Source organism: Pseudorca crassidens, chromosome 5 (genome assembly GCF_039906515.1).
Source record: "Pseudorca crassidens isolate mPseCra1 chromosome 5, mPseCra1.hap1, whole genome shotgun sequence".
Lineage (NCBI taxonomy): Eukaryota > Metazoa > Chordata > Mammalia > Artiodactyla > Delphinidae > Pseudorca > Pseudorca crassidens.
The window spans coordinates 144,042,050-144,060,684 of record NC_090300.1 but is presented as its reverse complement, the minus strand read 5'-3'; the positions used below and the strand labels follow the sequence as shown (position 1 = coordinate 144,060,684).

The window sequence follows — 18,635 nt, the reverse complement described above, 5'->3', positions numbered from 1 at the left end:
AACACACACACACACACACACACACACAGCTGTTGATTGCCTGAAAGCCTACCACACCTTTATTACTTTAGAGCATCACTTTGATGCTGTTCTTAAAACATACTTGAAAAAAGTCTGGATTCTTAAAAAGTCCAATGTGTCAGCAAAAACTGTTCTGTTTTTGACTCGTAACTCTAGCCTCACCTTGCCCATCTTAAATCACCATAAAATGATCCCCGAATGACTCAGGCCTTAATGAAAGAGGTTTGCCTTCCTGCCAGGGGTGGACTCCCCTTCACATCCAGCTTTCGATGTGCAAACACCTTTGTTCTGGAATATTCCATTAGAGTATAAGCTCCATGAGGGCAGGGACCTTTTTTAAAAAAATCACTTCTGTTCCCCAGTGCCTGGAACAATGTGACAGAGTTCCGTAGATTTTGCTGGGTGAAAACACGAACATCAGTCTCCCCAGGTGATGGTTGGTGTAGGCAGAGGTACCACAGACGCAATCCATCTTTCCAAACTTCCCCACCGCTTAGAGAAGTCGGCTGTCCTGGCAGCATGAGCGGGAGGGGCTGGGAGAACAGGCTCTGTGGTGGATTCCCCTCCTGTCCCTCATGTCTGTGGGACCTCCTGTGTCAATGAAGGTCTTGGTGGTGCTGTGTCCCGGGGCTGCAGTGAGGGTTGGGCTCATTCGCGCAGGTAAAGGCAGAGCACCTGGCCACGAGCAGCCTCTAGGTATGAGTTTGCTGCTACTATTACTATTACTACTGCCACACCTGTTATGATTATTTCCACGCTTATTCAATTTCATTTTTATTTGCCTAAGAGGAGGGCAGGTGCCGGTTTTCCTCTTGTCACACCTCGAGTGTTCTTTTTGGTTTGATTGTTTAGCTACTCACATTGTACTTGGTAACTTTTCAACGTCCAAATTATTCATGGAATATAATTCGTAGCTTGGCCATAGGTATACAGTAGGATTAACCAGCTTTCGAACAGGTTTAAAGCATCCGAAAATAACATTGTTTTTTACCAAATCACAAACAGTGTTCTTTAGTGATTCTTCTCTTTCCTGTTTAGGCTCCCAAGAAACATCTGCAAAATGGGATTATCCGTGGCTACCAGATAGGTTACCGCGAGTACAGCACTGGGGGCAACTTCCAGTTCAACATCATCAGTATCGACACCACGGGGGACAGTGAGATTTACACCCTCAGCAACCTAAACAAGTTCACCCAGTATGGCCTGGTGGTGCAGGCCTGCAACCGGGCCGGGACGGGGCCTTCTTCTCAGGAAGTCATCACCACCACCCTCGAGGATGGTAGGTTCCAGCCGCTGCTCTGGGTCCCCAGAGCCTGGCCGCCTTCGGGCTTTGCAGTGACAATGGCATCCAGGCCGGCAGGGACTGGGGGTTCCGGTGGGGAAGCTGCCCTGATTAACTCGTGGGCTGCCTTGGTTCGGTGCCCTTGACAGACCTTGATTGCAAAGCCAAATCCATCCCTTCTTCAGCATCCTTCTCCATCAAGCCCAAGAGGTGGGCTTTTCCCGCGTGAAACCAAAGCTCTCCCTATGACTGCGGCAGTCTGAATGTAGAAATCCGATTTTCTAAGAATTTCTCACAAATCACTGTAAAGGAGGATTTTTTCTTTTTCTTTTTTCTTTCTTTCTTTCTTTCTTCTTTCTTTCTCTTTCTTTCTTTCTTCCTTTCTTCTTTCTTTCTTCTTTCTTTCTTTCTTTTCTTTCTTTCTTTCTTCTTTCTTTCTTTCTTTCTTTCTTCTTTCTTTCTCTCTCTTTCTTTCTTTCTTTCTTCCTTCCTTCTTTCCTTCCTTCCTTCCTTCCTTCCTTCCTTCCTCCCTCCCTCCCTCCCTTCCTTCCTCCCTTCCTTCTTTCCTTCCTTCCTTCCTTCCTTCCTTCCTTCCTTCCTTCCTTCCTTCCTTCCTTCCTTCCTTCCTTTTTTTGTGATTGCTTTTTATTTTCAAGCATTCTGAGACCAGAGAACAGGAATGAGCAAGCTTCCTTGGAGCAAATCTCACGGTGACTGTGCGCCCCCTAGTGGCCATAAGGCATTAATGTACCCTCCCACCTTGACCACCTAAGAGCTCACATTCTCCAGCAATGCTTGAAAGGAGAGAGAACCCTAGTGTCCGGAAGCGCCATCTTTTAGGTGCAGAGGTCAGATATAGGGTCAGCTGTAGGAGTAGGGGATAGATGCTTCCAGCAGCAAGCTCGCACGGCAGTTGCCTCTCGTGCAACTAGCCGCTGGGTCATAGGTTTGAGAGCACACATGGTGACTTGCATCTATAATTTCTGAGCGTTTTCACAGGGAGAGAAGTCTTAGACAGCTAGAACCCAGAAGTCCAGGCTTTTCTTTCCATCTTCATAGTCTTCGCAGGCGTGGTTAGATAGACCTTTGGGTTTTCACGTTGATGTTCATCTTTCACTGATGTTTGCAATTCAGTCACTATTTTGCCCCCTCTCCCAGCCACGACGTTTAAGGTTTGCATAAACCCACATGAAAAATACTTCAAATATCCTTCTAGCCTGTATCCTAGTCCATTTTCGCTCTTTCCTCTGACGAATGGTATAGTATTGAAAGGGGCCCTGCTGGGGATGGGACAGTGAATACGATGACGTGTCTGCTTTGTGGCACTTTCAACAGTGAGGCTTTCAATTTACATGCCAGGTATTACTCAGTATGAGGAGATGTACTGTATAAAGTACATGTAACTTACAACAGTAACTTTCAAGGGTAATGGGAAAATAAGCCAGACCAGCAATGATCTTTTACTCATGCAGTAGGATCAGAAGTGTTCTCAACTCCATAAGCCTGGGGCTTAACAGTGAAGCAGTTATTCTGGAAAGAGAGACAGTGGAAGTCATATGAAGTCATTGCATTTTACTGAGTTATCATAATATTTGCATAGAGGAATGGTACTCATTTTTTTCCTTAATTTGGGGGATTGAGAGCAATGTTTTATTTTCCTGTACTTTGAACTATTAAAGTAATGTTGCTTATTCAATATTGCTTTGCTAATTAAACCACCCACGGTTATTACAGATTCTAACTATCTAATTTCAGTGCCCAGCTACCCCCCCGAAAATGTCCAAGCCATAGCAACATCACCAGAAAGAATATCACTGTCCTGGTCCACACTTTCCAAGGAAGCCCTGAATGGAATCCTCCAGGGGTTCAGAGTCATTTACTGGGCCAACCTCATGGACGGAGGTAAGGGGGTTAAACTAGAACTTGGAGTTTGCCCCAAAGGATGCGCCATGGAATTTGCAGACCCCCTCCTCCTACCGTGGGATTCAGCACAGGGTGGGCAGTTCTTTATCGATGGGTACTTTTCTCCTTTCCCCTCGTCTTTCTGTTATCTCATATCTGACATTTTTAACAGGTGTGCACAGCTGTTTAAATCATATACCTTCAAAAAGCAATTTGAAGGATAGGAGGGGGTGGCACTTGGGGAATCTAGGAATAGATGTGTTTTCCTAATTATGAGTATCTATGTCAAGCCTCTGCAGGCAGCACCAAAACCTGGATCTGTATCTAGAAAGTTCTGCGTGATGTGTATCCTAAAAGGCTGACTTCCTCCTATTCCCCGATAGGACTCAGCAGGGAAAATCCTTAAGCTCCTGTAGTTGAACTAGCAGGGGTTCAGGAAGAACGCCAGAGCCAGAACACCTTGGGCGGAGGAGCGTTGTTCCCACGAGGAGCGCTTTCATCCCAAACCCTCCACTTTTGTCCCCTCCTTTTTCTTTCTTCCTCCTTGTATTCCCTCTCTTCCTTCTTGTTTCTTTGTGATTTTTTTTCTTCTTTCAAGTTGTAGGACAAAATTCTCCTGTTTGGAGGCAAGACTTGGCACGAGAGAGGGTCAGCTCAGGGAGTGGCAAGATTGGGGCTCCAAGTGTCTTGAGCAGAACAGAGGCCTGACGTCACCGAGCCAGGCTGAGCCCCGCTCCAGGAGCACGACAGGCCCACCCTGAGCTACAGCCCCTAACAGGAAAGGCTCTGCTCTCTGCTTGTGGCCCAGGACTTGGGTGGCCCACATCTGCACCCTGCCCTGCTCCCCATATCCAGCCCCCAGGGGTGCCTCCCCTCTGGTTTGGGGCTTCCTGCAGCTCTTCTGACTGTGGGTCCTCTGAGTCTGGGCAAACACAGAGGCCCCCAGGGCATTTCCCACCTCTGCTCAGGACCACCTGGGTCTGCTCTGCCAACCCGGTCACTTTCCCCACCCAGGTAATCAGAACACACTGGGCCTCAGAGGCTGCAGGGGTTCCACTATTGGTGCCAGAATAAAGGAAGGAAGGCAGCTTAATTTGCTAAGTAAATAGCAGAGTTCCAGGCTTAGCTGTTTACATCTGCAGCCAGACTTGTGTCTCAGAGCTGAGGACCAGATCTGATTCCCTTGATGTCGAGGTAGCGCTTTTCATAGTGCCAGCAGTGGGAGACATTCTGATTCGCCTTCTGGGCGCCCCCGAAGCAGAAGTGTTACCTGAGCAGCTACTCTGTGCTGAGCTCCTGCTTGGCACTGAGGATGCAGCATCTGCCCCGATGGTTGCTCTAGCCTAGTGAGAGTGGGGATAAGTGATGCGTACAGAACCTGCAGCCCAGTAAGGCACAGCCAGCCCCACGGAGGCACAGAGTTAAACAGATGATTCCCTTCACCTCCTCCCTGCAAACAGAGCTTTAAGACTCCCATAGAAGTAAAATACGGAGCAACGAAAGATTTCAAATTACCTACTTTACTGACACAATACAGTAATAGATCATTGCATATACTTGTTCTGGTTTCTAATCCTCTTCTTGAATAAGATGAAATTAAACACCCTAACGTACTCACCTAAAGGCAGTGTTACACTAAAATCGTCCTTTTTTGTTCTTGTTGGAAACATTTCCATAATCCGGTGGTGACTCTTCATTACATTTTCACATTTTCCTCATATGTGCTAATAATGCCTGTAAGCACCTTAGTTCTACGATGGATGATACGGTTAATATCGTTCAGTCAACTTCACACTTTAAAGCTTTAAAAACTTGAACATTTAAAAACAAAAGTCTTTAAATAAAGAATGCTTGGGGCTTCCCTGGTGGCGCAGTGGTTGAGAGTCCGCCTGCCGATGCAGGGGACACGGGTTCATGCCCCAGTCCAGGAGGAGCGGCTGGGCCCGTGAGCCATGGCCGCTGAGCCTGCGCGTCCGGAGCCTGTGCTCCGCAACGGGAGAGGCCACAACAGTGAGAGGCCCGCGTACCGCAAAAAAAAAAAAAGAATGCTTGGAAATGCATACAGTTTCTAAAGATACTTTTACTCACTGTATGAAGACCAAGGTGATGTGCTTAATGCCTAATGTAGAAGTACTACACTTAATCTCCAAAAGATGAGAAAGAAACCCTCAGAAACCTATGAACAGTCATTCCTGACCTGCTACCTCTGAGAAGTGACATGTACGCACTCGCAGGGAATTTCATGGAATTACTGGATTCTTCTGCACCAGCTCTTAGATTGCGGCCCTGAGGTTCCCACAGACACACAACACATAGTGATCGTGTAAAGAACTATACCTGCTAAGCTTGAGGATACACCACACATACATACGCACACACTCACTCGTGCAGGCCAAGAGAGAAAGAGATCGTTACTACTGCTGTGATTAGCAATTGCCCCAAATACTTTGAAAAATATGCATTAAAAAGCATTTTGTTATTGTTAACATGACCAGATAAAACTGGTTAATATATTTGATAGGACAGGTTAAATGTACAATAGGTCGGTGAAATTTGAGTATTTTATAATCTGAAAGTCAAAGAATTTTTAAGACCTGACAGAAGCAGTTAGTCTAAGATTGCTAGGGAAATGGCGCACTTTGAAAATCCACTATTTCCATCGGAATTGGAGCTGCTTTTCAGCCCTCTGTCTTTCTTCAAGACAAAGCGACAGATTCTGAATCAAAGCAACGTTTAAGTACCAACCAAGACTTTTGCTACGATGCTGGCAGGTTGAGGAGGTGCTTGGGAGAAGTGATTTCCACCCCTATTTTGATTTCTTCCTTAGACCCTTTAAGAATGAAGAAGGGTGTAAATAAATACATAAAACTATTTTGTTTTAAAATATGAAGTTTTTCTTTAAAAAACTTTTTGTACTATAAATAGTATGATTTCTGAATTTATTTTCTATATTAATTTCATATTATTTTACTCATGATTTCAACTGAACACTATTCTTTACTCCCCATATATTTTTAAAAATTTATTTTATTGAAGTATAGTTGATTTACAATGTTATGCTAATTTCTACTGTACTGTCCCATATATATATATATATATATATTTTTTTTTTTAATGACTCCACTGGGGCCGTGAAAAGTAGGTGATAGAAATCCGTGTTTAAGCCATAAAAAAAGAAAAGGAGCTTGAAAGAACGACAAATGAAGCACGCTATTTTGAATTTGGCTTTTTTCATAATTTTCCTTTTTACTTCCTCTACATTGATGAGTCAGGGACATACCCTCCCAGCAGAGAGAATGAGGTGCTTTTGTGGTAGATTCTGGGGCACAGGTAGTTTTTAAAAATCCTTGGGGGGGGGTAATTTTGAACAGGGGTTTGGACTGCTTTCATATTCATGGTTCGTGATAACTTAGTTCATCCAAATAATATGAACCCCAGTATGAGTCAACAACCAGATACCAATTCTAATTAGTATGGTAATTCATGAGCGGGTGTAATTCTTTTGTGTCAAGTGTTGCTTTCTTCAAAAAGATCAGGGTGTCCCACTTTGCCCTTCTCCCTCTTAACTGTCCTCTTCTCCATCACTGTGTCTCACTGGGGAACAGCCCTGTCCCATCGGCACAGCACACCTTTCCCCTGCACTGTAATTGGAGCTCATACTTCCCCCGTGACGTAGAGACCCTGGGTCCTTCTTAAAGATAAAAACAAAAGCATAAAACCAGAGGCCCCAAGAGGTCACATGATATAGTCAATTCCTCATTACTAGCCCTGCATACAGCCCCGTGGAAGCCCCTCCCCTGAGTTGCATTTTCCCTGACTGTGTGTGTGTGTGTGTGTAATCTTTGGCATAATGTAGAAGTTCCTAAATCTGAAAAGATCTTGATGAGATCTATACTTAAACTTTTTCCATTAGCATTTGAATTTTTTAACCTACTCCAATTGACCTGTATTATCTATGTTCAGGAAAATGAACATCATAAATGAATAATATAATGGAAAGCGGTCTGATGGTCACCCAGGGCAGACTTTTCCTTCACAGGAGAGAATTTCTAACCCATCTGAGGGTAACGATTGTTACCCAGCTTTCCAAATGCACAGTGACCACACGGGAGCAAACATTTTCTTTCATTTTCATAAGCCATCTGCTCCGGTTTCTAGATTGTGGCCCCTAAAAGTCTGCCACCAGATGGTCTCCCCCAGAAGACCACAGGCATCTTTGGGGGGCTGTGCCCTTTGCTCTTCTCTGCCCCCCCAGCAAAGCATCCTGCCCCCAGAACTCATCCACAAGGTGCCCAAGGTGGGAACAGGCGCCGGGCTCCTGTTGGGGTCCGGGGCTGTGTCTGTGCCCATTTTTCCCATCCCCTCACAGCCCTCATCACCCACAGGGGTCCCTGGCATGTGAGTGACAAGCCTTGGCTACCCCCTGCTTTATTTTAAATTCAACTATCCTGCTATGTCCAGTTCAGCCCTGATCCTTTTGATGACGAAAAGTAAAAATAGTCACCATAATCACCAAACAGCTGGCCACTAATCTCCGAACTTCCGTGCAATATGCCAGAAGGACAAAAGGAAAGAAAATCAAAGAGCAGGAAGAGGAAACCAGCTGGCAGAACCGCATCTCATCCGGCCGCCATGCAGGCCCACCGAGCGGCCACAGGGAGTGGCTGAGAGTGGGGACCGGGCCCGTGCGGCCACGCCCTGTGGTGCCGCGGCCCATGCTCTCGGCCCCCGTGCTCGGCTCCGGGACCTGGGGAAGCTGTTGAGTCTCTGCCTGCCTCAGTTTCCTCTCCTGTAAAATGAATGGGTTGTGGAAACAAGAGCACGGTCATGCTGGGTAAATGAGTTAACCTGGGAACCCAGAACCCAAGGAAGCGCGCACGGCATGTCAGCTGCCTTTACTGAGGCCAGAGAGCGCGAGAGACCCTTTCGGGCAGCCTCACTGTGTGCACTGTGTGCAGAGGTGGCCAGACACCAAGGAGGACTCCCTCCTGGACCCCGTCTCCCAGCCCAGTTCTGAGTAACCGGGCACAGCGGGCACGGGGACGAGCCTGCACCAAACATCCCACACACGGCCACTTGCCCTAAAGGTCAGCAGTCCTCAGGCCCCTCTCTCCTTGTCTGTCAGAGCACCCGTGGCGGTACTTAACACACCACCGTGAGTTTTCTCAAACTGCCGCATATCCTATACCTCAGATGCGCCAGCAGAAAGGTCCATGTTTGCACGTCATTAGCTGATCCCACACCAGAACGTGAAGCAGTTTTAGCTGACGCCACATTCCTGACGCGTCAGCCGGAGGGTTCACTCCAGGTGACAGGAGGGGTTTGCCGCGCTGCCGACGCTCATATACTTAAGTTAGGTGCTGAGAAACACGTCTACCTTAAAGGAGTTTGCTTTTGTAAATGGAAAAATGAAACTCGACTTGTAGAAGCTTCTGGATGAGCAGTTAGAAGGGTCTCTGCAGAGTGAGCACAGTGGTCCTGGCTCCCTGGGGCCTGGGGTGCGGGAAACCTGCTTGGGGACAGTTCAGGAGGGCAGCCACGGTGCCAGCGTTGGGTTTATAACACTTAACTTGGAGTGCATTGCTGTTTTCCAAACCGCTTTTCCACCCTGTGCTCTGTGGCAGTTTGGTGCAAATGACCTTTTCCAAATGCCGCAGAGCGTTGGTGTCACATGAAGACTGTGCCTGGTCCCCTTGCGTGATTTCAGGACGTGAGCGATGGAGGCTCGTGGCCCAGTGCTGGGCAGCAAGGACGGTGCCCACAGCCGCGGTAACAGGTTCGTGTTTTCTTGTCCTCCAGAGCTGGGTGAGATTAAAAACGTCACCACCACGCAGCCCTCCCTGGAGCTGGATGGGCTGGAGAAATACACCAACTACAGCATCCAGGTGCTGGCCTTCACCCGGGCTGGGGACGGCGTGCGAAGCGAGCAGATCTTCACTCGGACCAAAGAGGATGGTGAGAAAGGGGGCGGCTTGTTGGGGGAGAGCTCAGGTCCCGTCTGAACCTCCAGGGGCCACACAGGAGGCTCCCACCAGCTGGCAGCATTCCCGGGCAGGAGCTATTGTTGGAAAGGCTGGGTCAGAGAATTAATTCACCCACCTATTCTTTTTTTTTCAGACTTCTTAACATCTTTATTGGGGTATAATTGCTTTACAATAGTGTGTTAGTTTCTGCTTTATAACAAAGTGAATCAGTTATACATATACATATGTTCCCATATCTCTTCCCTCTTGCGTCTCCCTCCCTCCCACCCTCCCTATCCCACCCCTCCAGGCGGTCACAAAGCACCGAGCCGATATCCCTGTGCCATGCGGCTGCTTCCCACTAGCTATCTACCTTACGTTTGGTAGTGTGTATATGTCCATGCCTCTCTCTCGCCCTGTCACAGCTCACCCTTCCCCCTCCCCATATCCTCAAGTCCATTCTCCAGTAGGTCTGTGTCTTTATTCCTGTCTTACCCCTAGGTTCTTCATGACATTTTTTTTTCTTAAATTCCATATATATGTGTTAGCATACGGTATTTGTCTTTCTCTTTCTGACTTACTTCACTCTGTATGACAGACTCTAGGTTTATCCACCTCATTACAAATAGCTCAATTTCGTTTCTTTTTATGGCTGAGTAATATTCCATGGTATATATGTGCCACATCTTCTTTATCCATTCATCTGATGATGGGCACTTAGGTTGTTTCCATCTCCAGGCTATTGTAAATAGAGCTGCAATGAACATTGTGGTACATGACTCTTTTTGAATTATGGTTTTCTCAGGGTATATGCCCAGTAGTGGGATTGCTGGGTCATATGGTAGTTCTATTTGTAGTTTTTTAAGGAACCTCCATACTGTTCTCCATAGTGGCTGTACCAATTCACATTCCCACCAGCAGTGCAAGAGTGTTCCCTTTTCTCCACACCCTCTCCAGCATTTATTGTTTCTAGATTTTTTGATGATGGCCATCTGACTGGTGTGAGATGATATCTCATTGTAGTTTTGATTTGCATTTCTCTAATGATTAATGATGTTGAGCATTCTTTCATGTGTTTGTTGGCAGTCTGTATATCTTCTTTGGAGAAATGTCTATTTAGGTCTTCTGCCCATTTTTGGATTGGGTTGTTTGTTTTTTTGTTATTGAGCTACATGAGCTGCTTGTAAATTTTGGAAATTAATCCTTTGTCAGTTGCTTCATTTGCAAATATTTTCTCCCATTCTGAGGGTTGTCTTTTTGTCTTGTTTATGGTTTCCTTTGCTGTGCAAAAGCTTTGAAGTTTCATTAGGTCCCATTTGTTTATTTTTGTTTTTATTTCCATTTCTCTAGGAGGCACCCACTATTCTTGACTTTGCTCCATGCAAACTTTTTTGCTGCCCTCACAAAATATTCCAGCACGATTCAGACCAGCACTTCCTGTGTCACCTTTGTTTGATTTATCCATTGTTTCTCTCTTCCCCTATAATTTTTCCTTTTTTTGGTGGGGGGAGGCACATATTATTTTAAACAAAAGTGCCTTTTATCCCAGGCCTGTATCCCAGGGCCATCCCTGTTTTGTATCCCATTAGAATAATTTCAGTGACTCTTTAGCTATTAGTGTAAGCTCTGATCATTTCCATCTTTCCACTTAAAAATTATGTAATGGTCTACATCGTCATATGCTGTGCCAGCTTTAGAATAACATTAGAATAAGCCCTCAATGTGAGAGCTTCATGTTAATTTTTTTAAATTTCTTACAAGAATTTATGATGATTTAGTAAAATTTTAAATCGTAGCACATTTTTCAGATCACAGTTCGGACTTGGTTATGTGACTATTTCCCAATCCTACAAAAACTGTATGGCAAAATAGTTTCTTACATTATTTTAAGGGAAAGCCTGAGGGACCTTACTGAAGACTTTCTGAAGAATAATTTAACTTATAATACATATTATGGCAACAGTGAGGAAAGCAGTTTCCACCTTAATAAAAGAAAGAGCAATTGATATCCAATTGATCCCCTTGTGGAATCCTCCAAATCAGAGCTCAGAATTATACCCAAGCCAGAGTTGAGGTGGGAACCACTACACCTGAATTCTGTGCTGATTTGGCTCTGCAGTTTTGTTTTTTTGTCTTCTTGCAGGGCCTCTGTTCCCCAGGAAGCTGGGCAGGGTATGGGTGGGAGAGCCGTTTTCCATTGCCCATGAGTGCCCACGTATTGGCAGTTTTGATGTCCTTTGCTACATAGACAGTCAACATGCTGTTGCTTCCCCCCCCATGTCCTGTGGGAGCAAAGCTAGGGACACACTCTCAGAGGCTTGGGCAGACCCTTCCTGCCCAGCTTTTCTGTCTCCTAAGGACACTCCCCTGATGTTCACAGCATCACTCTCTGCTCTCCCCTCATCAAACCCAGCCCCGCTCCCCAAGCAGTCCTGTCCGTCTACCCTCACATATGTTTATTGTCTCTCTAGCCCTTCGTGCATTCTAGTTCCCACACACAAATTTAACCTCATTACCCTCAGTTTTTCTAGAACACACAAGTGATTATTCCCGGTTATATGCAGGTGTCAGCCAATGCCGCCCAAAGGAATTGCATTCTTTAGGGAAATCTAAGGTCAAAATGCAATGCCATTAGGAAGTCACACATTCATAGAGATATCTACAAATCTATGTCCTGGATGAAGACAGCCATATTTAATTTTTAAAATGTAATCAACCGAGAGCTGTGTGTAGATGCTGGCTCTGCCACCTGCTGCCGTGGAACTTTGACACCTTACCCCATTTTCTCTGAACTGGACTTTTTTCATGTACAAAACTTCCATGACAATCAGACTGCACAGAATTAAGACATAAAAAGTGAAGTGATGTGTGCAAACATCACCTAGCTTGACATATCGTGGGATGGTTCCTGACACTAGACATTTGATTATTTGATCTCCACTCCTTCAGAATGAGGGTGGAACCTTCTTTTGCATTGCTAAGCAATAACACAGATGTCACTGGAATTATTATTTAAAGAGCAAATTGATCAGCAACATGAATTTTGACACCTGCATTTTTCAGAAAAACGTACAGAAATCCAATAAAAGCGGAAAGCTCTTTACAGCTCCATACTGACTGGTAATTTGGGATCAATTTTTAATTACTCTTCCAGTTTTAGAAATCATAGAGCTCTGTCTCAAAACTTGACCCTGAGACCCAAAGTGTAATTTGTCTATCAATTATTCTCTGCTTTCATATCCAGTGCTAATAGTATGGGGAGATGTGATTAATTGTGGAAGGCCCTGCCTTGGGCATACCAGGGAGGAGATCAAGAATTCCACTTGTGCAAACGTGGACGAGAGTGATGCAGAGCTGAGTGTCAGTATTTACTTGGGATAAATCATCAGCATTTTCAAAAAGAAGCAGAGCAGAGATTAGGCAGAAGGAGAGAAAAACTAGTATAATAGTGAGCTTATTTCCCAGATTCACATGAAAGCTTCACTAATCTAGAAATGGTGAAGAATTGTGCCAGCCATCCTTATAGACTCAATGTCTAATATAAATAGACATTTGAGCAGTTTCAGAACTGATTACAATTTTGTGTCTGCTTGTAAGGAATGCGTAATCAAAGTCAGAGTATAAATCCTGTTGATGCTTCTGTGAAGTCTTATGATTTGAAGTTTGGATAACACTGCCGACTTCAATTAAATGATGTAAAAATATAAAATAATAATTGTCAACATTTATTGTTTTTCCTCAGAAAAGCACTATTCTAGGCACAGGTTGAAATTTCATTGTTTATTGATGCTCTTGCAAGTAAAGAAATATTAACACATTCACAGCAAACATTCAATTAGGACTTCTCTGCCCAAAACAGTTCTTAAACTAACGTCCTCACCCCTCAGTGTCATGGGGCCTGGAATTTTAAATTATGTTGTTAGGTCACTGATCATCTTAAAAAGGAAAAATGTATCACTTGCTAGTGAAAGAGATAAAAACAGAATCAATAATAAATAAATAAAAATAGATTAAATAAATAAAATTGAAAAATAAAACACACAGCGTTTACTTTTACAGGGGATAATTCACAACTGAAATATCTGTTTAGAAAACAAGTCTTCTGTTCCATAAGTAGTTTCTCAGTTTCTATAAACATTCTTGGACATATTCTCCAAGAATATGGAGATCTTGATATAGATCTCTGATATAGATCCTTGGACATACTATTGGGTCCATAGTCTCAGTTCCATCAGTATAGTTGTGGGTCCACAGAGGTATTCTCAGGGTCCGTAAGAACAACTGACATCTCAGGTCCTCTTCCCAGGACTGCTCAATCATTGAGAACTTGCACATTTTTTATTGCTGCAAGACTACAAAAGATTATTTGCCAATCAAGCTTTTTGTTTTTGAACACAGGACAGCTAATTCTGAATTCTAAAACGTTTGTGAAATCCTGCTACCATTTTATTTGCTGAGAATATAATCTGAGCCAAGCCATGGGGAAGAGAACACACACAAATGTAATTTATTATTTTTCCAATTGTTATTTCGTCCTGCTGGCAGAAGGTAGTTTCAGCCCTGATCCTTTTCCACAAAAGAAAACATTACATATATCTAAATGGCGACGGTTGTGTTTAAGTGCAAATATTTACTGAATACATCACAAAGCCACATAGCTCTGTGGGAAGAAGTCCAGCAGGAGCCGTAATATGTGATCTTTGGTCCCTCTCTGCCATGGTTAATGATCTGTTTAGCAGGACATCTGAAAGTGGAGCTCAGAGCAAGAGAAAAATAAACAGACATCAGGATATTTGATTCCTCTGGCCAGCCATATCTTGAGCCATACATCCTCTTGAAGGCATGGATGGTGTGTTCTCAGGTGATAGTGTAACTGCACCCTGGTTCACCTTAAAGGTGATGGACTCTTTGTGTGTGTGTGTGTGTGTGTGTGTGTGTGTGCGCGCGTGTGTGTATTTGCCTGACCACCAGCAGTGCTGCCCTTCAGGAGACACTGAAGGCTTTGTGTGCCATGAGAAAGCCTGTCAGTTAATCGGTATCAATACTGCTTAGGATTCCAGAGTCCTGCAGCATTTGGCAGGGTTGTGATGTGCTCTGTGCAGTAACGGATACACCGGCAACACCACAGACCAGGATGTCCTGGGAGGCCTTCCACCACGTGGATGTCAAAGCTTCCTCTGCTGCAGTGATTCTCACACAGGTTCCTAGGAAGTCCAAGGGCTCCTAGGGGGGCTTCAGAGATGCCCAGTGGTAATGGGGAGGGCCCCTGAAGGACTCCCTCCCAGCTCTGCTTCAGAAGGAGCCACTCCACTTCCACTGTGTTATGCATGGGTCTCCCACATGACACTTAAAAGGATTTGTCCACTTTGAAGAGTGTTTGGAAACCACTGCTGTAATGGGTGCAAAGGCCAGACATACTGGAGCCTGATGGAAACCAGAAGCGAAAAGGGGCCTCATGCATTGCTTGGCCATGACGACAACTGCTATTGTGAAGGTGTCCCTGCAGCATCATGTCATCTGCTCACGGCTCAGAAAAGCCACTGCGGAGCCTGGGGCTCAGGTGGACCTGGCTGTCACGGCGGGTCACACATACACACACACTGATGTGTGTACCACACCACACACAGCACAGACATCACATACACACCACAAACCACACATGCACACGCACACACTATACACACACTCACACATACCACACACACACCACGCACGCTACACATGCAGACATACTCTACACACACGTCACACACACATCGCACAAAACACACACCACGTACACTACACACACCACACAAGCCACAAACCACACACACACGTACCCCTGCCTGTGGCTGATCTCTAAGACCAGAAGAATGATGATGACAAAACTAAGCTGACCAGAGTGTCTGTGAGGTACTTATTAGACCTTTGTCTCATTTCAGATTGAGGCAATATTTTTACAGAACAATAAGGTTGATGTTTCACATTAAGATACACTCTTAGGTGGCTTGACTGTGTGGACCCATTCTCTATGCTGTGTAGCAAATCATCACAAACTTAGCACCTTAAAACAATACAAATTCATTATCTGACCATTTCCTGGGGTCAGAAGTCCAGGGACAGGTTAGCCAGGCCCCTGCTCAGGGTCTCACAGGCTGAAATCACAGTGTTGGCTGGGCCTGGGGTCTCATCTGAGGTGGGATCCTCACCCGAGCTCACTGGCAGTCAGCAGGACCCAATTCCCTTAGGGCTGAGACCATCTCCTCAGCCCCCAGAGGCCACTCCCCAATCCCTGTCACATGGCCCCAGCAGGATCACATGGTCGTGTGGTCGTAGCAGGACAGTTGACCTCTTCATCACCAACAGGAGCCTGTCTCTGCTACTCCAAATCCCTCTCTGACTTCTAGACCCTCTTTTAAGAGGCTCATCTGATTAGGTTGGGCCCACCCAAGTTACTCTCCTTTCGAGTAACTTAAAGTCAGCTGATTGGGTCCTTAATTATGTCTGCAAAATCCCTTCACCTTTGCACACAATGTAACCTGATTTTGAGAGTGCTCCATCATAGTGACAAGTACCACCCACATTCAAGGGGAAGTAGTTGTACAGGTGTGGATATCAGAGGGCGAGAATCTTGGGCACCATCTTAGAATCCTGCCTGCCACACTGAGCTCATTTAGAAAGTCTGCTTGGAGGACCTAGTATGCCCCAGATACTGGCCCGGGTACTGGAGACACAGCAGAGAACAGGACAGGTGGGGCTCGCAGGCTGGTGGGGGAGACAGATATTTACCAATCACTCCTGAGTGGGTTATGACGAGTGCCATGAAGAAGCGTCTTCAGAGACAACCCGTCCTGAAGTTGTCACAAACCTCACCTAGGCTAGTGACAGAGAAGGTTTTCTCAAGAAAGCAAGCACTAGCAGAAGCTGAGATGAGTTAGAGTTGCCGAGGACAAGGTGGAGGGTGGGGAACAATTCCAGGCAGGAGGAACCCAAGGCTGTCAGTCATCATGTGTCAATGACCTGATGTGGGAGACGCACGCCACATCCAGGGACCTAAAAAGGGCTCCAGTGCTGTGCAGTGACACAGAGCCAGGAAGAGAATCCAGCCACTGACCTGACACGTCCACGTGGAGGTCTAAAGCACACACCAACCTTACACATCCACCGAGAGGCAACGAGAAGGGAAGAGAATTCTAGGTTCTGGCTCTTGCGACCAAGGATGTGGCTGTGCCGTTTGCTGCAATAGGGGACGGGAGGAGGGAGGCTTGGGAGAGAAGGTGATGAGCCCTGCTTTGAACAGGATAGGTCTAAGGTGCGTGAGTCAGAGCCGAGATGCCGGGGCCATCCGACACGGGAGCTCTGAGAGCATCTGCGTGCACAGGGGAGCACGTGGGAGAATGCAGAAGAGATGGTCCTCAGCCGCTGCATTCTTAACTTCAACCAGTCAAACCTGGAGCCATAAGTTCACTCAACGATGGCCAGAAATTCATGAAGGCTACTTAAGCTTACCTGTATCTTCATAAGAAAAAAGCAGATTACCAAAATGTAACCTGATGACTAGGAGTGCGTCTTAACCAACTATGTCCCAGACACACCCTCCTAAGCCATCTCTGTCTCCTGCCCCTCTCAACTTTTGGTGTTTATAATTCAACACTGAGTTACAAAGTAAAGGCCAGAATCCTTTAGCAATATGTACAATAAAGAAATGGCGATGATACAAATGATAGCTAGAGTTTATTCAGTGTGTATTATATTACAGGACTCGTATATACAGGACTCATATTAATTCTTCACATGAATTCTCTTTCATAATCTTAACAGTAAAATAATAACTTGGTATAGTTATTGTTCTGGCTTCATAGATGAGGGAACTAAGACTTATTAGAGAACTTCTGAACTTGCCCAGGACACAGAACCAAGTGATAAAGTTGGAGAAAAGCCAGCAGTGGAGGCTGCAAAGCCCACACCTTTAACCATTGTGGTGTAATCCAAACCAGAACTAAAATTTTAAATTCTCATTCGTAAAATATTGGCTCAGAAATCCTGAAAATCTTTCTCCAATATTTTGTGCCTCAGTTTCTGTATATTTATTATTTTCTTGTGCAAAATTCTAATAACGCTACAAGGAAAGATTGTACAAGATGGATCATAAATCAGTGTATGAGGAACCACATGGGGGTTTAGGTAGTAAGTGCAGTGAAAAACCCTTTGATCTGACGTGATCCAGGCAAGTTAATGGAAATAATCTACTAAAGAAGGAATCACTACATTTTACAGTGACCAAGAGACAGAACTCAAACATTGTAGTTTAACTTAAAACATATAAATACACATTTATTATATAATCATTGTCTAATCAAATAATCCAGACTCATTTCTTTAGTTTGGGATGAAGAGATTAGAGTTCTATGTCATTTTTCATTCTTTGAACTGTATTCATCATGGATCATCTGTAATTTCCACTTTAATTTCTTGATCGTGGAGTAAACATGTATTGTCATTGGCCAATAATCTGATTTTTAATTTCTTTTTATCTGTTTGCCTTGATTTTTTTTGCCATGTGACCTGTTCTTCTCATTAGTCTTGCCCAAACCTAATTGAGGCTTCTTTTTTTTTTAAACTTACCTTCAGAAAGCTTTTCCAAAGTCCCATCAATTGTCCTAAAAACAGCTTTCTTTGTGCACTCATATTTCATCAGTTTCCATAAATTAAACTGCATTACCTTGACAAATACAATTGTCACCAGCAGGGTGGAAACAAACCTGACACTCCTGATGAGCAGCCAGCCAAGGGGTTGTTGCCAATGTACGTGGGGTCCTAGAAGGACGCTGGCCAGAGGGAGTGCCTGGTGGATGCCAGCTGCGTGGTTTGCTTTACGGAAGATATGGGGGTTCTGGCCAATCTGGGGGCATCCATTAGCGTGGGAATATTAAGCATGTGTACGCTCTACCCTTGGCGTTCAGGAGGAGCCCCTGCGGCTCTGAACCAGGTTGTAGATGTCTTGGTGATTGCCCTCACCAGTAGAAAACTAAGCATATTCAGGACAAAGGTACCTTGTTCCCAAGGACCTATTAATCCAAGCTTCATCACTCCTATGTGTTCCTTTCTCTAGACCTTTTGCTTTTGGTGGAACTTGTCAAAAACTGATCCCAGGGCTTCCCTGGTGGCGCAGTGGTTGAGAGTCCACCTGCCAATACAGGGGATGCGGGTTCATGCCCCGGTCCTGGAGGATCCCACATGCCGCGGAGCGGCTGGGCCCGTGAGCCATGGCCGCTGAGCCTGCGCGTCCGGAGCCTGTGCTCCGCAACGGGAGAGGCCACAGCAGTGAGAAGCCTGTGTACCGCAAAAAAAACTATACAAAAAACTGATCCCAAGATTTTATATTTTCAAATGATGACTGTGTCCAACCCCCGTTAACTCTTGCCAGAGTTGTTGGCTTTGTTGTTTTGACCTAGAAGAGTCAAGGTCAAAATTTGAGCATAATT

The 18,635-nt window shown here is 45.1% G+C and overlaps 1 protein-coding gene across 3 annotated transcripts in view; it reads left to right on the top strand.

Moving 5' to 3' along the window:
• The window catches only part of DSCAM (DS cell adhesion molecule), a 754,308-nt gene that overhangs the window by 646,041 nt on the left and 89,632 nt on the right, over window positions 1–18,635 (top strand). For 2 of the 3 annotated variants that reach the window (XM_067739530.1, XM_067739531.1), the window contains exons 17-19: window positions 1,060–1,300; window positions 3,059–3,205; window positions 9,005–9,160. In XM_067739530.1, the coding sequence (XP_067595631.1) occupies window positions 1,060–1,300; window positions 3,059–3,205; window positions 9,005–9,160 (544 nt within the window). Of the gene's footprint in view, window positions 1–1,059; window positions 1,301–3,058; window positions 3,206–9,004; window positions 9,161–18,635 lie in introns of those variants that run through there. The other variant, XM_067739532.1, reaches the window with a different exon arrangement.